General features: G+C 31.6%; 2 protein-coding genes across 2 annotated transcripts in view; one reads left to right on the forward strand and one right to left on the reverse strand.

The window, feature by feature from the left end:
* LOC125071746 (flotillin-2) overlaps window positions 1-22,117 on the reverse strand; it is a 251,237-nt gene that overhangs the window by 175,410 nt on the left and 53,710 nt on the right. The window lies entirely within an intron of this gene.
* On the forward strand, window positions 269-20,379 carry LOC125071745 (glucose dehydrogenase [FAD, quinone]-like). The gene is made up of 4 exons (XM_047682103.1): window positions 269-415; window positions 3,992-4,102; window positions 18,794-18,938; window positions 19,016-20,379. The coding sequence occupies exons 2-4, from the start codon at window positions 4,025-4,027 to the stop codon at window positions 20,377-20,379; spliced, it is 1,587 nt and encodes a 528-aa protein (XP_047538059.1). The 5' UTR covers window positions 269-415; window positions 3,992-4,024.

Raw genomic sequence — 22,117 nt, forward strand, 5'->3', positions numbered from 1 at the left:
AAATAAAAACAAATAACATGTTATAAAATAAATAATGAGACAGATATAGTTATGTTTTTTGACAACAACTTTTAGGTCTTTCCGCAAATTAACAACCTAGTAAAACATCCATTTACTTATTAAGCATAAATGACTATGTATTCAAGCGAAAATGCAAGATAAAAATCTTCTTAAGAACTCACAACAATTGTTATTATCCCGCAGTTCAATATATATTCTTCTATCAACGCAAGTATCAGCATGGAACACGATACTGGACGGCATCGCAGGCTTCCTGAGAGACTCCGCTGAACTGTATAATGGAGAACCTCCCGATGCTAAGACAATTCGTTCGGAGTACGACTTCATTATTATCGGAGCTGGTACCGCTGGGTGCGTACTCAGTAACAGGTTAACAGAAGTTGAGAAATTCAAGGTAAACTACAAGTTACATTTTTTTTTAATTAGTTATAATCAGTCTGTTGCTTATTCACGGCTAAACCGTAGGACTGAATTCGATGAAATTTGTTATAAAGCAAACTTGAAGCAAGGACATCGGCTTTTTTATGCCTAACACGTAACGAACAGACCCAAAACTGCAGGAGCTGCGTCGGACTAGACCTTTATATTTTAATTATTGCATCTTTGCACACGCAAAACAAAAAGCAATTAAGTATTTATAAACATGTCTATTTACCTCAATATATGTATGTATTCAAAAGATATTTCGATCGTGTTGGTTAGATAAAGTTTCATATTAAAGAATACTTTCTTAGTGCGCTTAGTCGAAATGTGTTATTTGATAGTCAAGAACATTTTTATAAATTCATATTTAATTAAGCTTCCGGATTAAATAAAATAAATTTTATTAACATATTATTAAGTAAACTAGTTCATTTTATTTTTGTGTCAGTCATTAAAGGATATTATATCGGAGGAATTTACACGAACTTACGTCCTTTTCATCAGGAACCATATATTTATTATAAGGAACCATAGTACGAGTCGAATAATGTAATCAGAATGCATTAAGTCCGCAACATTGATATGCTGTCGGGGAATACCCTTGTTCTTGAGATATAATAAGTAAAGGGCACCGATACAAGCGGTACTGAGATTATATTAAGCGCTTAAATATAGCGTTTTAAAAATAGGAGAAATAAATCGTGTTGCAAGTTATTTTTAGAAAGAACTTTATGCTTGTTTAAATAACTAAATTTAAATGTAAAAAAAAATACAACGGAAAATTAATACATTTGCCTTTTACTGGGTAGGTACCACACACTCATCCCGGTTCATTGTCATTCCGGTTTGAAGGGTGAGTGAACTACGGGCTCTAGGGACATAACAACTTAGTCCTCAAGGTTGGTGGTGGTTTGGTATATTTCCTTGAAGCGACAAAGTCTATGGATGATAGTGACGAGTTCAAATTTGAACTGAAATCTTAATTCGACATAGGAGTGCTACACTTTCTTATTGATTGTTACTTCTACCACAGGTTAACAGCTCAGACACGAAAGAAACGGTGGGATATTCTAATTTATTTTGTCAGTTTTTGGTGGTTGCAATAATAAAGTGTTTATTTTTAAAACGACCTGGAGACCGTTTTATTCCCAACGCGTGCTATCATCTAAGAAACTGTAATTACTATCAGACGGCCCATTGACCCTTCTGTCTATACCCTGTTCAAATTAGCTTGATCTTTTTGACAGACGGGCTAGTGATGAAAAACAGAAAATATACCATATATAACAGTCGATGGAACGATGGCATGCGTAATTCAAATTAAAATTATTTTTTTTAACTAATTTTTTTAAAAAGAGTTATACCAGCTAAAGAGAGTTATACAGCTAAAACGACCCCCGTTCGTAATAATAACTTAACAATGATCATTAATAAGGATTTTTGTAATCGATAATTGTAGCAGTTCTGCCTGTTGTTCGCGTGCCTACCGCCCGACCGATGTAACATTGAACAAGCTTCTACTATTTTCAGTGTTTCTATTTAAATTTTACTTTGAAACAATAATATATAATAGAAAAAGTCTTAAAATTTTCGGATAACGCTTGAATCTTTAGGAACTTTTGTATTATGTATTTTTTAAAAAAAAATTTAATTTTTTTAAAATGTAGTCAATTATTATATGAAAATAAGTAATGATTTAATTAATAATAAATTACAATTATCAGGTCATTGCCTATAAATAATTAAATTCTAATCAGGTATTGACAAAAGAAGGTTGGAATTATTTAAAATTCAAAATACACCTCATTGTAATTAGCATTTAGTACATTACAAGCTATCACGTGCCCGGGATAAAGCGACGCAAGATATCTCAAAATTTGATTGAAGGACTGCTAGGGTTTCTTTGTAACCATACCTCTGTGAAGGTGAAATGAAGAGGACACTTCCGGACCTGCTTATCAATCAGCACTCATCTCAGACTCAGAGTCTCCCACCCGAACTACCCCCTAGCCTCGGTCTTATTGGTCCAATAACACCCGATTAAATTCAGTATTGTCTTCGCCGCATACCGATCGAGGCATGGAAATCGTTGGGCTTTCTTGTTGGGCACATGCTTAATTATATCTTTAACTGCATCTTGAACACTGGAAGCAAGCCTAACCAGTGGCGCTTTTGTTATATTACACTGTATACAAAGGGGAGGGAGTGTTCAGAATTGCGGTATTTATAGAGGGATCGAGATCATGTGTCACGCCATGAAGCTCTTCGAAAGCGTGATCGACCTCAGGCTCCTCTGAAATTGCACTGTCCCTGGATCTCAGTATGGATTTCAGTCGGAATCGGACACCATGGACGCCATTTTTGCCCTTAGTACTTTGATCGAGGCTTACAGAGACTGAAGGAGAGCGCTACGAGAAGGCTTTTGACACATATGTAACTCGTTCATCCGAGGTAGTCCTCGTGGTCCTTGACGTAGTGGATAAGCTCAAAAAGTGTCATCTGAGGTGGTATGACAATGTCGCGCATTGACATAAGGACTACGTCGGTTTTGTTTGTTGTTTGTTTTGTTGTTGGTTTGTACATGGAGCAAGACATCCCGGACGCACATGACACACAGCAGGACATGAGAGCCAACCGACTTACACAGGATTACGCTAAACAGCGTGACGTAAAGTAGGGTTAGGAGGAAGACAGACCCTGTCAATAGCCGGGTTTAATAAATACTATACAAAATAAGAAGCAATTAGTATTTAGTAAATTTTATTTTCAAATCGATTTTCGATGCGAACCACCGGCTCAAAGTCGTAAAAAGATGGGTTTTGAAACTTCTCAGTCTAATGTACGCGTCGCGATCTTTTTTCTAGTGTACGTGCAAGTTCTGAATTATTCTCAGTATCTAATCACAGTCAAGTTAGAATTCATTAAAAACAAGATTTATTCTCGCATGAATAAAAATTTTTACATAAATTCCTTACTAATGTTTTATTTAATTTAATGTTTATATGCTACCGATAAAAGAGTAATATATAATAATAGCTACTAGACAAGCTCCGCGGTTTCACGCATGTTTTAATGAAAATTACATTATACAATTATTATTAATATTAGTAAAGGTATAATGCATGGAATAATGAAAATCTCGTTAAATCTAACAATAGTTACGGAGGTAAAAACATTTTGTTACCAACCAAATTTAAAATGTTTTTTATAGTTTCATTGTAATTTATTTTCGAACCGTTTTATATTTTATTTAAGCAAATATGTTGACCCAGACAAATAGTTAGCTACATCAAAATCGGCGAAGTGGTTTTCTCGTGATTTGTAACGGATTGCCAAAAAATGACAAATATATTGATATAGATAATAATTACTATCAGAATAAAATATAATATGTTAAATATACCAAAAAATATTCAATGTACAGACTCGGCTCAGTTACTGGTTATTACAAGAATATAATATTATTAGACTAAATATAATTCCGCCACATCAAAAGAGGTTTTCTTTCGACAGTTAAATAATTAATTGTATATGCTTTCCTTAACAGGTGCTGCTCATAGAGGCTGGTGACGCAGAGCAGATGTTTATGGACATACCAATCGTGGCCACGATGCTACAATTTACAAACGCTAACTGGGACTATCACACGGAACCTCAAGTAAGATTATTCTTCATATATAATTCATAAAACTTGATATGTTTGATTTCGGTAAATATTTATACAAAAATTGAATAGTTGACCTCCAGAACGGTTTACTGTCATGTAATTACCCCGTTAATTACATGACAGTAAACCGGAGATTTATTATAAATTAAAACGTGTGCAAACACAAATTTAGGTGAGGCAAAATTTTTATGCTCTCATTCTTATTGTCCAATAAATAATAAACATGAACAGCTCTAGCGATTTAAGTTGTTTTTTTATGAGTTGTGTGTCGTGACTTTATTATTATTTTACATATAATTCTAAAATAAAAGTAGCCTAAGTTACTCCTTACATCAGTTATCTGCCACTCGTCAAAATCAGTTCAGCCGTTCTAGAGATTAGCCGGAACAAACAGACAGACATACAAAAATTGTAAAAAATGTTATTTAGGTATATGCACCGTGTATACATATGTACATATGCATTTAGTAAAACGCGGTAATATTAATATTACAAACAGACACTCCAATTTTATTATATGTATAAATAAACAAAATGAGGCGTATATTATGCGTATCTATAACTATTATTATTTTTAATTTAAACTCAACATCGTGCGTCACAAATTCCAAAAAAGCAACGTACTTATGTCGACTTTAAGAAATATTACGCAAGACATCAGATAGAATCGTCTATTCCATTAATTATTTTAACTAATTGAATTAATAAAATATAATAATAAAAACATATACACAGATATAGACAGGCTTATTACCGATATAATATTTTTATAAAAACCCAAAGACGTCACTAAAATAAGTATCGCGGCGGTTTTGCGGTTAACTTGTGATCTTTATAAATTAATTCACGTTATTCTAGGACATAAATATTTTTCACGGCGACTATTTCAATAATATGTGCATATTTTAGTAGAGAAAAGCCGAGACATACAACTGTCCTAGTAGGATAAACGTAATTTTTTTTTAAATTTGTTTTTGAATTTAAAATCTGTACATATAATGAAATTGGAGTGTCTGTTAGTAATAGTAAAATAACAGCTTTTTATTAAATGTGAATGTATGTATACACGGTAATGTATGTATATGGCAAAAAATGCATGTGACTAATTTCAATGACATTCTACCACATGTGTATTCCACCAACCCACATTGGAGCAGCGTGGTGAAATCTGCGAACTAAACAATAACTTCTTGTTTAAATCAAACGCGCACGAAGTAACGGCCACAGCTAGTTTGTAAATATATAGAACCTTATTGTATCCGTGTAATGTCATCACGGGTAGCTAGATACAAATGTAATGTAAGTCTTAACTAAACGGAAGCATAGTAAGTTTTTATTAGAATCAGCCCGGCGATTAGTTCCTGCGTATTTAAATAACAAACATTCACATGTATATTAAAAATATATAAGCATGATCAAGTCACCTATCCTATCTGTCTGTTATTACGGTTAATTAATAAAATAAAGTATTGATATTTATTTTTAATAATAAGTATTTATTTAAATTTTTATTAATAGCCGAAATGGCGATCTTCTCAAATCGAAAAGCTTTTTTATTAATCATTTTAATCCCTCAATTATATGAATATTTTTAATTAATTATAAACTACGAAACCTATCACGTCTTTGCAATAACCTTGTTTAATATTTATAATATCGCGTTTAATTCGTAATCTTTTTATTTTGGGAACACGTTATTAGTTATGAATAAATAAACATACAAACAAAACACACAATGACAAAAATCTCATAACAATTGCTAGACTAATCAAATTTTTTGTATGTATTTTGTTGAGAAAATGTCAATGTTCCAGGTGGGAATTAGCAAGACGTGTATGAAATAAAGTGAACTTGCAAATCAATTAAATATATATTAATATATTTTAATATATAATTATATATTTTATGGTATAGATTGGCGGACGAGCATATGGGCCACCTGTTGGTAAGCGGTCACCACCGCCCAAAGACAATGGCACTGTAAGAAATATTAACCATTCCTTACATCGCCAAAGCGCCACCAACCTTGGGAACTAAGATGTTATGTCCCTAATGCCTGTTGTTACACTGACTCACTCACCCTTCAAACCGGAACACAACAATACTGACTACTGTTGTTTGGCGGTATAATATCTGATGAGTGGGTGGTACCTACCCAGACGGACTTGCACAAAGCCCTACCAAATATAATAAATAGTTATAGTTGTAGAGAGAGATTTAATATTGAAAACGCGCTCAGAAAACGCGCCTATTTTGAATGAAACAGACCAAAGCGCGTAAAAAAATGTTATTTCAACTACTACTCGTGTACATATAATTAACAATTAAATGTTTTGGATGTTAACTAGGTTATGAAATGTCACTAATTAATTATTGCAATTTTCATCAGATTCGTTTCGGCAATCACATTGACCTTATGCAGTTTTATTAAACAAAAATCGTTCTAAAACATTTTTTTAGCTTCAAGGCTGTGGACATGAGCGGCGTGTAACATTACGGATACAACGAGGTCGTATGCAGGTCTTAAGCGTCAAATATTTCGAAATTCAAATTTTCAAAATAAACTTACAGAGAGCAAAGTTATTTTCAGTAGTATTTTTCTCATTTATGTGTTCAGGCTGGTATATGGGTAATGAAAAAAAAACGAAGAAACAAAATTCCTCTAAAAACATAATTCATAATCATAATAATTCATCAATATGAAAAGTTAATACGTTGCAAACAATTAATAAACATAATCGAGTACTTAATCATTTGATACAAAAACGCATAAAAATATCATTTAAATCAACAATAAAAACATTTAAAATGTTGTTAAACAGTTTGTAAAATTTAGAATACTTTATAGAAGTTCTTATTACTTAAAACAAGATCCCATCAAAAACATAAATGTAAAAATGAGAGCCAAGTTAAATATTATGATATATACCTTGGTTGTTGTCTTCAACGACAAAAGAAGTGAGATCTAAATTTGTGCCAAGTTAATAGTCCTTTCTAAAATTTATTTATAACTACATAAAATATCATTTCTTCTTATAACTTGGGGTAATATATTGTTGCCTATGGTCTGACTTGGCTAGTTCTCATATACAAATTATATTATAGCCTTCGTAAGTTCTAAGCCTTTACAAATGAATTATAAACACAAATTAAGCACGCAAATATTCAATGGTGTCTGGTTAAGAATCATGTTTTCTAGTGACTGGACAATCGCAGCTCTTAATACTAACTAAGCAATACTGAGCTGTCCTCCATTCTTCTTAGATGTTCTGAGTTATAATTTGTTATTCTAAATACAAACTACAAGTTGTGTTTATAAACATATAAGAACTAGCCAAGTCAGACCTTAGGCAACAATATATTACCCCAAGTTATAAGAAGAAATGATATTTTATGTAGTTATAAATAAATTTCAGAAAGGACTATTAACTTGGCACAAATTTAGATCTCACTTCTTTTGTCGTTGAAGACAACAACCAAGGTATAAATCATAATATTTAACTTGGCTCTCATTTTTACATTTATGTTTTTGATGGGATATCACTACTTTTTGTATATAAATTATTAGTAGGTACTTATTAATAACAAAATTAATACCAAATGGTTTTTGTTAAGCTATTCTATTTTCCTATTTCCTACGTTTACGGGGTATAATTGTTTTTTTTTTGATACGTTCTTATTTTTCTTGTAGGTACCTCTGAAATGTTCGAGTGAATTGCCCATTCAGTTTCCGGATTTTTTTATGCGTTTTCTGTTTATACTTAATTTGGCCAAATAGGGGTGGTATAACGTGCGCAGACGGTTGTACTCTACAATAGAGCTCTCTTGTGTCTTGATTTGACTTGGACCTAAATTGATAAGATGTACTCCATCTAAAGTTTTAACTCTGGAGAGGCCAACGTAAGCCTGCTCTTTACTTAATATAGAGGAGCCTATGTCGAAAAGAGCACCGTCAAGACGAAGGCCTTGTAATTTGTGTATAGTAGTAGAATATGCTAAGCAAATAGAGAATTGTTTCCTTTGAACATATATGTACATTACTTAATATCTGTAGCTTGGTTTTGACTTCTAGTTCGCAAATTAAATTATGTTTAAATTGAATTGTTATTTTACATGCGCTATTGTTGTTGTCGACGTCCCCAATGTACCTTCTCTATTTTTCCATTGGACCCATTCACCAGTCCTGCTGACTGCTGACATCAGCAAGCTTGCTCGATACTGTTCTTCCAAGCAATAAGGATCCCCGTTTGTAGCGCTAGAGTACAAACTTAAATCATTCCAGTTACGACATACATACTCTACTACAGTTTCACGAAACCTATTTTATTGTTGTATACTAGTATACTCAAACAAAAAATATGCAGTCGAATAGACTAAGCAGCTTCCATCGGAAGGCATTGAAATAATTCTTATGAGCGCGGTTGCCACTCGCTCAGACATGTTAGCGTTAAGGTTTAATCGCAACGCTCCTATCCCGTTGCTCCGGCGTCGCGTCGCGCGCCGTGTACCGAAATGTCTATTATTATTATTTTTTTAAGTATAATTATTTTGCACCATTGATATGCGCTAAATTCTAGTTAATAACGTAATAATTACTAAAGTCGGCTATACTCATAAGTACTAAAACGGAAATATTTGGATTTAAAAAACTTAAGGGTGGTATTCAACTTGTTATATATTCACGTGAAGACCTTAAAATCCACATTAAGACCGGCTGTCATAATTTTTGATTGCTGGTTCTTACATCATTTTTTATTACAGTTATTACAGGAACTAAGTATATAAGTGTTCCTATAGATCCAATAAAATGAAAAATTATAATAAAATGATAAAAAATTACCAGTTTCAGATTTTTTCCTTTATATTGGCCTAATTATCTACCTGCATGCCAAATTTGAACTTTCTAGATCACCTGGAAGTAGGATATAGTTTTGATCTATAGGTCAGTCAGTGATAAAAATGACGAATTTTAGACGTTAATATCTAAATAACCATTTGAGATGCGTTTATGAAATTTGGAACACATATGTATCTCGCGAGTCCAAATATATGAGCCAAATTTGACACATTTATGTCAAATAGTTTTTGAGTTATGAGGAGGTCAAAAGTGGCTCCAAATGGTTCGTGTAATATTACACACGGTGCTGCACGCCAGTTCTGTTACTAGAACTTGGCTGACACGCTACCGCGTGTCTAGATAAAATAGCGATAAAACCGCAATATATTTCGCTAGCAATGTTTTTTTCGATTAAGGATTAAACGATTAATGGCAGACAGGTAGCAAAAACAACTGCATCGCTATAAAAACTTTGGGTATCATTAAAATTACGAAATATTTATCTTACAAAGTGATGTATTGTCGGTTTTTTTTTCTACCGAGACGGTACTCTTTCATGACTTAGGATGGTTGAAATCAATAATATTCGTTGTCTAGTAATCAATATATATCGTGCAATAAAGCTTACGATTGCTATACGATAAGCCAATTGTTTTAATGTTTTTCAATTTTACTATTAAGACACAGGGGTGTGGATTTTTAACATATTCATTTCATGATAATTTTCATGAAGTTAAGACGTGAAAACCAAACAAACTAGGAAAGTCACTTTCGAATATACATATGGAATAATATTTACCTGGATTTTTTTTTTTTGTTTTTTTTTTTATAAAACATCTGTTTGGCATAAACATTATAGATATCATAATTGCTATGAACAAAAATACTATCTATCGTGTAACTACTCGGAGGTAAGCGACCCATAATATTTCCTACTCTTCCTCGCACGATCCATCCTCTCAAGGCCTTTGTCTGGTTCCATAACACAGATAATAAAAAAAAACATCCATTCAAGACAGACAGTTGCTAAAGTAACGGACCACGTTTATAGTATCTAATATTAAATTCACCAGTACTGGTTGGTAGGTCATTGGCACTTCTCCAAGAGTCAGACGAGCATTGGTTTTAAGAGATTAGAGGTCTTCCCCGTCCTTGTACATGTAACGGCACGAATAATATCAGTTGTCGAAAATACTAGAGAAGGCTACATGTTATATGTATACGTAATGTGTATGTCTGTATTTTCAGACATATATTTACTCGATATAATTGTATGAGACGTGAGTATAAACTCAATAATGCCAAGTTTCTGACTCCTCAAAGACAATAAATCCTTTTTGGGGTGAGATGTTTTTAAACTTTGCCGATTCACAAATCCAAATCATTTGGTAAAAATTTTTTAAAAAATAAGTCATATTATTCAACTCAAGATTATATAGATGTTAAAAAAGCGTGGAACTTATGCTTGTTGACTGTCAGGCAAGATATATTACATATAATTGTATTTAACTAACATATTTGAAATGTTGGAAAAGAGTAACTAATGAGTTTTTTGCCGGTTCATCACGGTAGAATCTAAATTCCGAACCGTGATCTTTACTTTTAATAAAGTTGTATAAAATGACGAGTCAAAAGCCTACCTGAATAGAGTATATTTTGATTTGATTTGGTATGACGTCAGAAGCCATGACGTTTATCAATTTGCAGGCCTTGTTCCTTGTTCCAAGCAAACAAGAACACTGGGGACATGTCAACGCATGCGTGACGTGATGCAATATAGCAAATGTTTGAGGTTTGATTCCTTCCGGAAACGAGAACATCAGAATGCTGTATGGATGGTTCGTTTGTGTGACATTGGGAGCATCGTTCCAAGTAGCTAAAACGCAAGTTTCCGTGCGATTAATAAATGAAAAATATAGTCAACGAAATAAGTATGCGTCACATTCCATTTATAAGTAAATATTATTATTATAGTACGTTTTATTTTGAAATGGTATTGAATTTATATTGAGATATTATTATTGTGCCTTCAGAATGGCTAAACTTTTTAATAAGACGAATGACAATCAAGTTGGAACTTACGCACAAATACAATTAAATACAGCCTTTCCATTCGCACGGGTAGCTAGTACGTAGAGTACCAGCAACATAGTACAGCAATTTCGGACAAGTTACAAATTTAACATATTAGTATAATAAATCTTTAAAATAAATATTTTGAAGGTTTTAGGCGTCGCGATGTTCATATACGGGTATATTATATATGGGTTTCAGACCGTTTTAGCGAGCCTATCGAAACCACAACCGACGTGTCTGTCGAAACGTTGAAAAAAATAAAAAGATACGGTCGCGATTTATATCTAAATAAAGAAATATATACAATGGATAAAGCGAAAATTTAACAAATAAAAAAAATTATAAGCGAATTGAGCTTATAACCAAGCTTTATAATAATTATAGATCATTTCTGTTTTAAAATAATAAAGTATTATGATGTTAACGTTTGATGTTATTTAGATTTTTATATTGTGTGTATCCTTAAAACAAACAATGATCATTTTAAAATTAATACTGCATATAGATGCAGAATATATACAAGTACATAAAAACAAATAAAAAAGTAAGTCTACAAGAGTGATATTTCAAGTTTAACTAAGGGATCATCGACATAATCAAGCCTATCTAGCCTTAATAAAGCCTTTATACCATTTTCTTGGGGCTAGCGCAGTTTGTTTTTCAATCATTCCTTATTCCTTTATTTGTATTTGTATCAGTTAGATCAATATTTTTCTTTGTCTTCGTCTCGCTTTATTGTCATCCATATTCAGCTTCACTTTTTGTACGACACTTGTTGGTTCGTGGTACGATCAATATTCCTCTTTTTTAGACAATAATTTCATTCTCATTTTTCACTTTTCATATATCACCTTAGTGACCTAACACTGCAATCAATACATTTCCAATGAGTATAGGCAATTGAATTATTAAGGTTTTATGAATGTGGCCCTTTGCTTTAAGAAGACCTCAGGGGATACTGTATTATAATGTTTTTGTTCTAATTTTGTAAAAGTAATATAAGAAGGACGAATAACTGAACTTTTAAATTTAAAATGAACTGAAAAGTCGCAAAACTCTTCGGAGGTTACGATATTACCGAGATGGTCCATAAATTGTACAGATAAACAGTACAGACATATTTATCACATTATAATATTATTATGTAGCTTATCAACCGACCTTATATATGAAATTAGGATTCAGATCTCGATCCATCGAAGGAGACTCTTAGAGCCACTTGACGTAACTACGATTAGTTTAAATTCCATTCGAACGATACTGATGACGGAAATGAGGAAAATTTTTAACAAATTTTTGACCGACCGATTTCTTCAGTTGACTATCAACTGAAGAAATCGGTTCTATCGACCTCATTACCTCAAAAGGTCGACGATCACACCTTTAGGCATTTAATTAGTTAATTGTGATTGAGACCACACATAATAATACTTCAAAATAAATACCAATCGCATTGTACTTTACAACATCGATCGACAGAAGTTATTTAGTACTAAAAACACTTGCAATGTTAACGTTATCACAAACTTTTTTTGGATTTTCTGAAAAAGAAAATAGTTGCAATTAGTGCGAGTGTTATTTAAGATTAGAATTTTGGTTTTATGGAATCATATAGAGCAGTTAACACCTCATCGTGATTCGTTTTTTGTTTCTATAATTGAAATTTTGTTTTTTTCGTTTCGCATTTCGAAAAAACTGTTATGACCCTTTGATAAGAGCTACTTTATATTAGATACCGTCTCGATGCGGTCGGTCACAAGATTTATTCTGTATACGAATTTATTAATCGTTCCATACTTAAACATGATACATGGGGTATCGTTGATATTTCTTCGATACAAATTACTAGATGATTTCTTATTTGATCATAGAGTACGTACTTTTTAACTAATTCAAAACTGTGTCGATTGATTGCGCAGCGATAGCACAGTGGCAAACGTGACGTGATTCACATAGGTACGCCATCACCATACCCCATACAAATATTGCTTACAACCAAGCTGAACTTTTATTACTTTAGTGTAAATATATCTCTATTTTTACTTTTATTTTTACTTTTACTTTAGGTTTAAGCAGCTATTGTGTTTTAATAGCTACTTAAAACATAATAAGAAATATTTTTATAAACATTTTGACATTAAAAGTAAAATCATCGAACTTAACTGAGATCGCTTTATAAACTCCAAAGTCATATTACAACTTGAATATAGGATTAAATTGTTAATAAAAACAATTACCTGCCACATGATGATAATTTACAAAAAAACAAATGCAACCTATGCTCGGATCCTTGTATCACTAATCTGAGATTACTAAGTGTAATATCTTGAGAAGGTAAGATAACAAAAGTTATTCATATAATTACTGACTGTTACTAAAGACATAGTAATGAACGCTGACGTCATAAATCTCATTTAATCATTCATGCCCAAATAGGAATAGATATTAGATACGTTGTCAAAGTCAAAGTCAAAGTCAAAAATCTTTATTCAATATAGAAGTGTTTACACTTGCTTATTGATTGTCAAAAATTTACCACCGGTTCGGAATTTAGCACCTGAGAAGAACCGGCGAAAGAAACTCAGCGGGATTTATTTTTTAGTTTTTTTTAACCATTTTCCATGTACAATGATAATTATATTTTAGTTATTTGAAACAGCCTCAGATCTATGATAGTTTCTAGTTGTGTCTAGTTGATTCATCAGAACTCAGTAAATTATAAGAACAATCAATCAAAATTATATTTATTTTATGCATAACATAATACAACTTCATTAATATTTATTGGACGTAATTTTTTGATGCTAAAAAATTTAATAAATATTTATCTGGTCCGCTTTCGTAATATCAAGGGTCTTTCCACCTTTAAATCCACGAGGCAGAGTCAAGCAAATAATGTAGCACCTTTTCTAACGTTTGCACTTTTTTTGTTTACATTTGAAGTAAATTTGAAACGTATTCAGGTTTGTTAATGTCTTTTTTTAAAACTTATTTATTCATAATGTGTTAAGATAAACCTCAAATTAATAAATTTGTAAAATGTAATATTATATGTGGCGTTTGATTATAGAACTGAATACCATGCCTCAGGAAGGATGTGGAGTGTTTATAATACTTTTGTCACTTGTTCCTATACAAAAAAAAAAAATCGATTATGAGGTGTTATATAAAGATAACATAATATATCACTGGCATTCTGGAATGCCTCCTTTGCTATATATATACACGTGTCAGTCGTAATAGCCGTCGAATTAAGATTTGATACTAAATTTATTATAAAAAGTATTTTTTCTCTGGAAATCCTTGGGTGGAAACCCGGCTACACTACATATTAATTTTCGGGATTCGCACTTCTTTGTATCACCCCAAAATGCAAGTATATAGGGGTGAGTTTTTTTTTTTTAAATAGCACGTTTTCTTAAGCATTTAATTTTAATCTAATTCAACTGTTATTAGGCATTCTCTAGTAAAACCGTAATATAATGATATTCAAATAAACTTATTTTCAAACATTTTATTTAAAAAAAAACTTATTTTAATTACTAAGATCGCTACGGCGTCCAATTTTAAATAAAGGTAAAACAACCATACACACTTAATAAATCAGGAAATTAAACCGGAAAGGCTCTATACGCGTAAAAAAAAATCATCGACAGAATTGTCTAACAAATTACCGATCATTAATTTACTGTTTTAAATTTATTCTTTGATGCCAATAATTATTCATAGAAATCCAAAAAATCATAGGTCTATATATAAAATTGATTAAATATCTACTAAGATACATATTTTAATATTCTGAAATTTCCTTAAATTTTACTTTACTTTATACTTTTTGTGTACCACACATAAAAAATAAATACTTACAACATGGATCCAACCTAAATAAAAGAGGCGTACAATTTTGCCGATCTTATCACTGCATAGCAATCTCTTCCAGGCAACCAACGGTGTAGATTAGAATGGATCATAGCATATATGGTGGGTGATATTGTCATTTTGTATATAGTTATACATATATTTAATAGCTAAGTAATGGTCAGGTTGAGTACTTAATTGATTTTTAAGATTATTTACTAAATTAAAACTTCGTTGTTTCTATGATTCACTTTTTAAGCTTTAAATAAGACGACACAAAAAAAATACCATTTCATATTTTTTTTATTAAAATATCATTTAATAATTAATGCATCAAACGTGTCGTAAGAACTATTGTAGTATATACATATATCACAATAAATAAACAGTTACCAGATTGATTTAGTCGAATCATATCAAATTTCATAATACGTGTAAGAGAAACGGACAGCCAGACAGACACAGTTACTTTCGCGTACATAATATTATAGTACAGGCATTAGTACGTTTTGAGCGGGACACGGTTTATTTAACCAAAATTGGCGTACGACCATTTCTTTCGTGGGCTAATAATATTTATCGAGTAAAGTTGACAATTAATTTTGTGCAATGCTTATTAAAACATGTATTACGCAGAATCCTTTCTTTGGGCATATCCTAAAAAACACAAGTCGACACAGAACTTAATTTCTCAATGCATTATTAAATCTATTCGTTTGTAATAATCAGTGACTCAAGACATTTCGTTTGTATATATTTTCTACACGATTATTTATATTAATAATAATAATAGTAAATGTTTATTTTGTCTAGTCTGTCGTTCATCCAATTAAATGTGCATTTTATTACTGTTTCACTATAATAGATCTAAATGGCAGATAGATTACTAATAGATATTTGCATCCTTGACACGTAGATATTGATAAATTTTAAATGTTAATAAATTTTTGTAATGTTTTAAATATTAAATATACTTATTATAAAATAAAATTGATTCGGATGAATAAATTAAATTCGTTGAATCATTTAAAGATTACTGATATTTTTTAATAATTAAAATCATAAGATCAAAAATAACAAAAAAAAAACTTATTACTCATTTCTAGAATAACACGTAAGTTATTTGTAATTCGACTACTTTGAAGCCTTGAGTGAATTCCACAAATTTACTTATTCGGTATTAAAAAAATGTGTGTTTTATTGCTCATTTGGTTATTCCACAAAAAATCTGTCGTGATTTGTTATATGTAAATAAAATTTGTGTACTAGACGTTAGATCCTATTGTATTTGATTACGAATATATGTGCTTTATAAAACGGGTCAATTCTGCAATATCGAGGTCAGTTATAAACATTACGATATGTTCTCGATTCTATTCCAAATAATCTTCGAAAAAAATTACCAAAAATAATTCTCAGTTGAATCGTAGTTAGTGACGAATTCTACTAATTTATAACGGTTGTGATATATACTCGATCCTATTCCGAACTCTGACCGAACCGCGACTGGATCGTTATGTTAGTTGAATAGGAAAACGGCTAAACAACCACGATTACATTTCGAATCGATTGCGATAAAATTACATTTTATTTCTAGAATTGGCGCCCTATGACCGTACCACACTTAGCGTATATGTGTATGTCAGAAAATTACACGATACCTTTATACAAAAAGTGTGATGGTCCTGGTCTTTAATTATGTATTATGAGATTATTATTAATTAATATATATTGGTGGTTCCTCTTGTCGACTCCTGATGGGTTATATAGTATACCATATACATACAAATTGTTCATTTGAGAAACGAAAGACGTCAATCACACAGAGTCGCCAACTTATCGGCTTTGAATGTCTTACGCTAAATCAAATAATTCAAATTCCATTAAATCAAACATCCAATTTCTTGTAGCTCCTGACCTTTTCATGTTTTCACGTTTATAACTGAATAACTATCAATCATACGTAGATTTAAATATCAATTATAAAAACATAAATAACAATCCATTTAAGGATTGTTCATCCGGTAGGTCAATACAGTGAATAACGAATTCCGGATCGACAATTATGTATATTAAAATAACGGCATTTAAACCCATGGCATTATCCAAATACCAAGAAGTTTGCTGCTCGTATTATTAAAAAAAAAAACTTCCTTTTCCTTGCTCAGCAAATATCAAAATTACTTGTTCGACATCTTTCTTTGTTCTCTGGCATTTCAATAATTCTGTAATAAAATTGTTTTTTTTTTTTATTATTCAATTGCATAACATTTTTTTTATGGCATTGGTTGGCGCACGAGCATATGGGCCACCTGATGATAAGTGGTCACCACTGCCCTTAGACAAAGGCGCTGTAAGAAATATTAACCATTTCTACATCACCCATGCGCCACCAACCTTGTGAACTAAGATGTTATGTCCCTTGTGCCTGTGATTACACTGGCTCACTCACCCTTCTAACGGGAACACAACAATACAGAGTACTGTTATTTGGCGGTTGAATATCTGATAAGTGGGTGGTACCTACCCAGACGGGCTTGCACAAAGCCCTACCACCAAGTAAACCACATTTGATTATATCAACGAAGATTACAATATTTCATAAAAAATATTTTTCTTGTCGAATATGATATTTTTCTGATGGTCTTTCATTTGGGCCTATACCACAGATTACACTTATCACAAATTACACTAATGGTCTAATAGGCACTAGACCATAAACAAACAATATATTCTGTAATTTCCTTCGTATCAACTTAGAGACAAAAAAAGTCTTAGTTATAAATAAAATGTTTTAAGATTCAACAGTTACAGTTTTACTATTTGTTATTATTAACTTTAATGTTAATCTTAAACTACCTAATAGACTTTTATGAAACGTGTCCTTATTTCTCAATTCACGTTGCGCTTTGAATTGTCATTTTCATTACATTATTAATCTTCTAGTATTTTATCTTATATTTTTGGTACAGTTTTTGCCATATGTTATGCTTTCCTTTGTTTATGGTCGAGTTAAAATCATTGAATAGTTTTCCGTCTCCTACTACTATTATTATTATACTATTGGACCTTGCAATTATAATTACATATAAAAAGTATAGATTATTGCATTTACATTTATATATGTTTGTTTATAGCAAGTGCACTCTACCTTTCTTCCCTATTTTTTTTTTCTCTGTCTCAGCCATAAGGTTCTTCCTTGTCTGTATTTTATCCATAGTATCAGTCAAAGAATATTTTATATTGTATTTTTATTCCTTACTAAAATACCAAACACGTAAAACCATCGATTATAATATTTAAATTAAAACACTGAAAACTAAATGGTATCGTATACTCTTTGATTAGTTTATCCAAAATCATCTTCAACTGATCAAGTGTCAAAGTAATATACCAATATACATATCTGCAGAAAAAAAATTATAGTGAGACACTCATAATTGAATTAGTTCATTCCATGTTGTAATAAGAATTGCATGACACGGAAGAAATCAACAAAGACGATAAGGTTAGTAAAACTCAACGCGGATACTTGCAGAGATAATTGCAGTATATCTATAATTCTCGATCCACCATAAAATATTCACTCGAACAGAGAATTACAAGACACATGAAGGCATCGATCGTATTCAAGGCTTTAAAAAAGTCGACGATTCCAATAATTTCATTGGTATTTAAAAAAATCAAAAAGACCAAAGAAAATTCCACGACAAGCGTTTTTTTTTTTTAAATTCCATAGATTGAAGAATGCAAGAATGTCGCTATGACTACAAAGGACATTCGTTCAATATCAATATTTCCTCGATACTTCCAAATTTATAGATAAGGATGTTCTAATAAATATAATCCTTGCACAATAGGTACTTCGAGGAAAATAAACAATCATAAAACTTTGGCCTTTCCATTTACAGAAGGCCGCTTGTTTGGGCATGCGTTCTGGACGATGCTCTTGGCCGAGAGGCAAAGTCGTTGGGGGATCTTCCGTACTACATTCTATGATGCATACGCGAGGTAATCGAAGAGATTATGACAAATGGGCTGCAAATGGAAATACAGGTAAATAGTTGATAACAATATAGTAACAAAATAGAATTTATACTTATTTGAAATTTATTACACGTATACATTTACAGGTTGGGATTATAACAGCGTGTTAAAATATTTCAAGAAGTCAGAGAACATGCAAATTGATGAATTGGCTTTGGACACTAAATATCATTCAACGAAAGGTCCGATAAACATACAAAACTCCAATTGGCGAACACCACTATCTGATGCATTTTTACAGGCAGGAGTAGAAATCGGAGGCAAGATTGTCGACTATAATGGAGAAAAACAAATTGGATATTCTCACATCCAATTCACGATGAAAAATGGCACAAGAATGAGCGCGAGCCGGGCTTTTCTTCACCCGATTAAAAACCGTGAAAACTTTCATATAATCAAGAACGCGATGGTTACGAAAATTCTTATAAACCCCTGGAAGAAACAAGCTTATGGTGTAGAATTTGTAAAAGGGGGAAAAAACTATCGTATCAAAGCAAAAAGGGAAGTAATTTTATCCGCAGGCGCTATTAATTCACCACAACTTTTGATGTTAAGTGGAATTGGACCTAAAGGACACTTAACTGAGAAAAATATTACGACAATTATAGATCTCCCGGTGGGATATAACCTCCAAGATCATTGGGCACTTGGTGGCCTTACTTTTCTTATTAATAGTACTGATTCAATAAGGTTCGAAAATATAGCTACTCTGAACAATGTTATTGATTACTTCTCGCAACATACAGGACCTCTATCAGCACCAACGGGAACAGAAGCTCTAGCATTTATTGATACCAAGGACGAAAAAAATGAAGACGGCTATCCTGATTTAGAACTAATCTTTGTTGGTGGTTCTTTAGTTTCTCAGTCAGCATATAAGTATGCATTTTCTATAGACGAAAATATATATGACGCAGTTTATAAGCCCATACATGACAGACATACTTGGATGGTGTTTCCTATGTTGCTACTTCCTGAATCGAGAGGCCGTATAGCTCTGAGAAGTAACAACCCGTTTGACAAACCTATAATATATGCTAATTATTTCAAAGACGGAGGTCACGATGAAAATATCATATTGTATGGCATAAGAAAAACCATACAACTGTCTAAAACGAAAGCCTTCCAGAAATTTGGTAGCAAATTACACGATATTCCAATACCTCGATGTGCACATCACAGATTCGATTCAGACCCTTACTGGATATGTGCAATGAAAACAATAACAAATACTATATACCATCACTGCTGCACTGCAAAAATGGGACCGAGTAGTGACCCAGGAGCTGTAGTAGATTCCCGTTTAAGAGTACACGGAATCAAGAGGCTAAGAGTAGTCGACGCGAGTGTTATGCCTCAAGTTCCAGCGGGTCACACAAATGCACCAACTATGATGGTAGCCGAAAATGCAGCTGATATGATAAAAGAAGATTGGGGAATTCCAATATAGATAAAAATATACTTAATACTAAAATTAATTAAATAAATAAATAACTCACTATTTAATACCATTATCTTAAGTATTAGTAATTAACAATTTCGTAGTATTAAAACTGATGTGTAGTTAAGTTATCACTTAACTACATACGAATAATAAATTAGAAAACGTCAAATTTGATTATGAAACCGAATTCCAAGCTAAAGTAAAGTCTTAGAAAGTCTTGAACAATTAGTATAAAAATAACTTTATACGATGTAATAACATTAAACCTTCATTATGTTGTTATTTGTTTTTCTTTTTTTTTATTTACATGCAGTATCGTTCGTAATTTAATTTCCAATACACTACAGTTGTAATATTGGTTTTTTTCATCAATTAGCATGTTTTGGGTGATTTAGGCTTTCAATATAATATGAAAACAAAGTTTTTCAAGGTCATTGTTCATTTATAATTTATTCCTTCGGCACCACTGTTTTGTTTTATAACATTGTATTATTTTTTTAAAGAAATGTTACAAATAAAAAATATATTTTTAACAAAATTTTGTTTATCTTAATTTATCTGAAATAAAATAAACTATAACAAGAGTTGGAATTTATTATAAAACAATTTATAAACGGCACTAAATATCGTATCTTATATATTATATATAACATACAAAACCAGCTTCTATAGTTTTATTGCGTTGAGTTTTGGCAGCGTTTGCCATATAAGCGAGATTTTCCGCTTGCTATAACACAATAATAATAATAATTAAATGTACATCTGATGATACTATATAAGTACAAATATAAACAAATATGTATTTTTACTTTTTTTTAAATAATTTTAAGTAATCTAAAATGTATGTATGTATGTATGAGTTACACACAGTCAGATATAATTTCTTTAATTCGATTCTAACTGTTTATAATATTCGAACAATATATACATAAATATATTTTTATTATAGTATAGGTAGGCGAACGAGCAAATGGTCCAACTAATGGTCATCACCGCCCATAGATATTAGATAATTATCATATAGACAAATATTAAACATTCCTTATATCGAAAATGCGGCACCAACCTTGTTAACTAAAATGTCGTATCCCTCGTGCCTTTAATTGCCTTCAAACAGGAATGACTGTCGGTAGAATATCTGATGCATACCCAGACGGGCTTGCACAAAGCCACCTTACAAATATAAACCAAAATACGAAGTGTTTACCTTAACTGTACCCGTGCGAATTCGGGTCCAACACTTAGAAATTATATCAAGTCACTAACAATATAAAAAATAATAATATTTAAATAATATATAATTTTCTTCGTTATTTAATGTATTAGTTCAAGTGTGATAAAAATTAAATAATAATTTAAGCAACATTATCTTGAGTGTTTTTTTTTTAATATATGTATCGGACGGGCGAATATGCTCTCAAGAAATCCTTACATTAATCCTTATTACTGCAAATTAGAGTATCTACTAGTATAGACAAGATTTGCATGTATACATTTTTATAAACGAATATGAATTTAAACAAATAAATTAAAATGTGTATTGTGTTACCTATTATAATTCCACGTAAGTATATAAAGGTTAAATTAATGTAAAGTAAAGTAAGGAAATAAAAAAGAAAACTTCGATACCATTTGACCGGTTACAATGCGAGTTGGCACAGACAAGTTTATGTTTTTTTTTTTTTAATGGATACGTTTTATTTACTTATATTCTGTTTCTCGCCTCTGAACGGCGCTGCAGAAC

The sequence above is a fragment of the Vanessa atalanta genome, chromosome 20 (assembly GCF_905147765.1).
Source record: "Vanessa atalanta chromosome 20, ilVanAtal1.2, whole genome shotgun sequence".
In the NCBI taxonomy this organism is placed as follows: Eukaryota; Metazoa; Arthropoda; class Insecta; order Lepidoptera; family Nymphalidae; genus Vanessa; species Vanessa atalanta.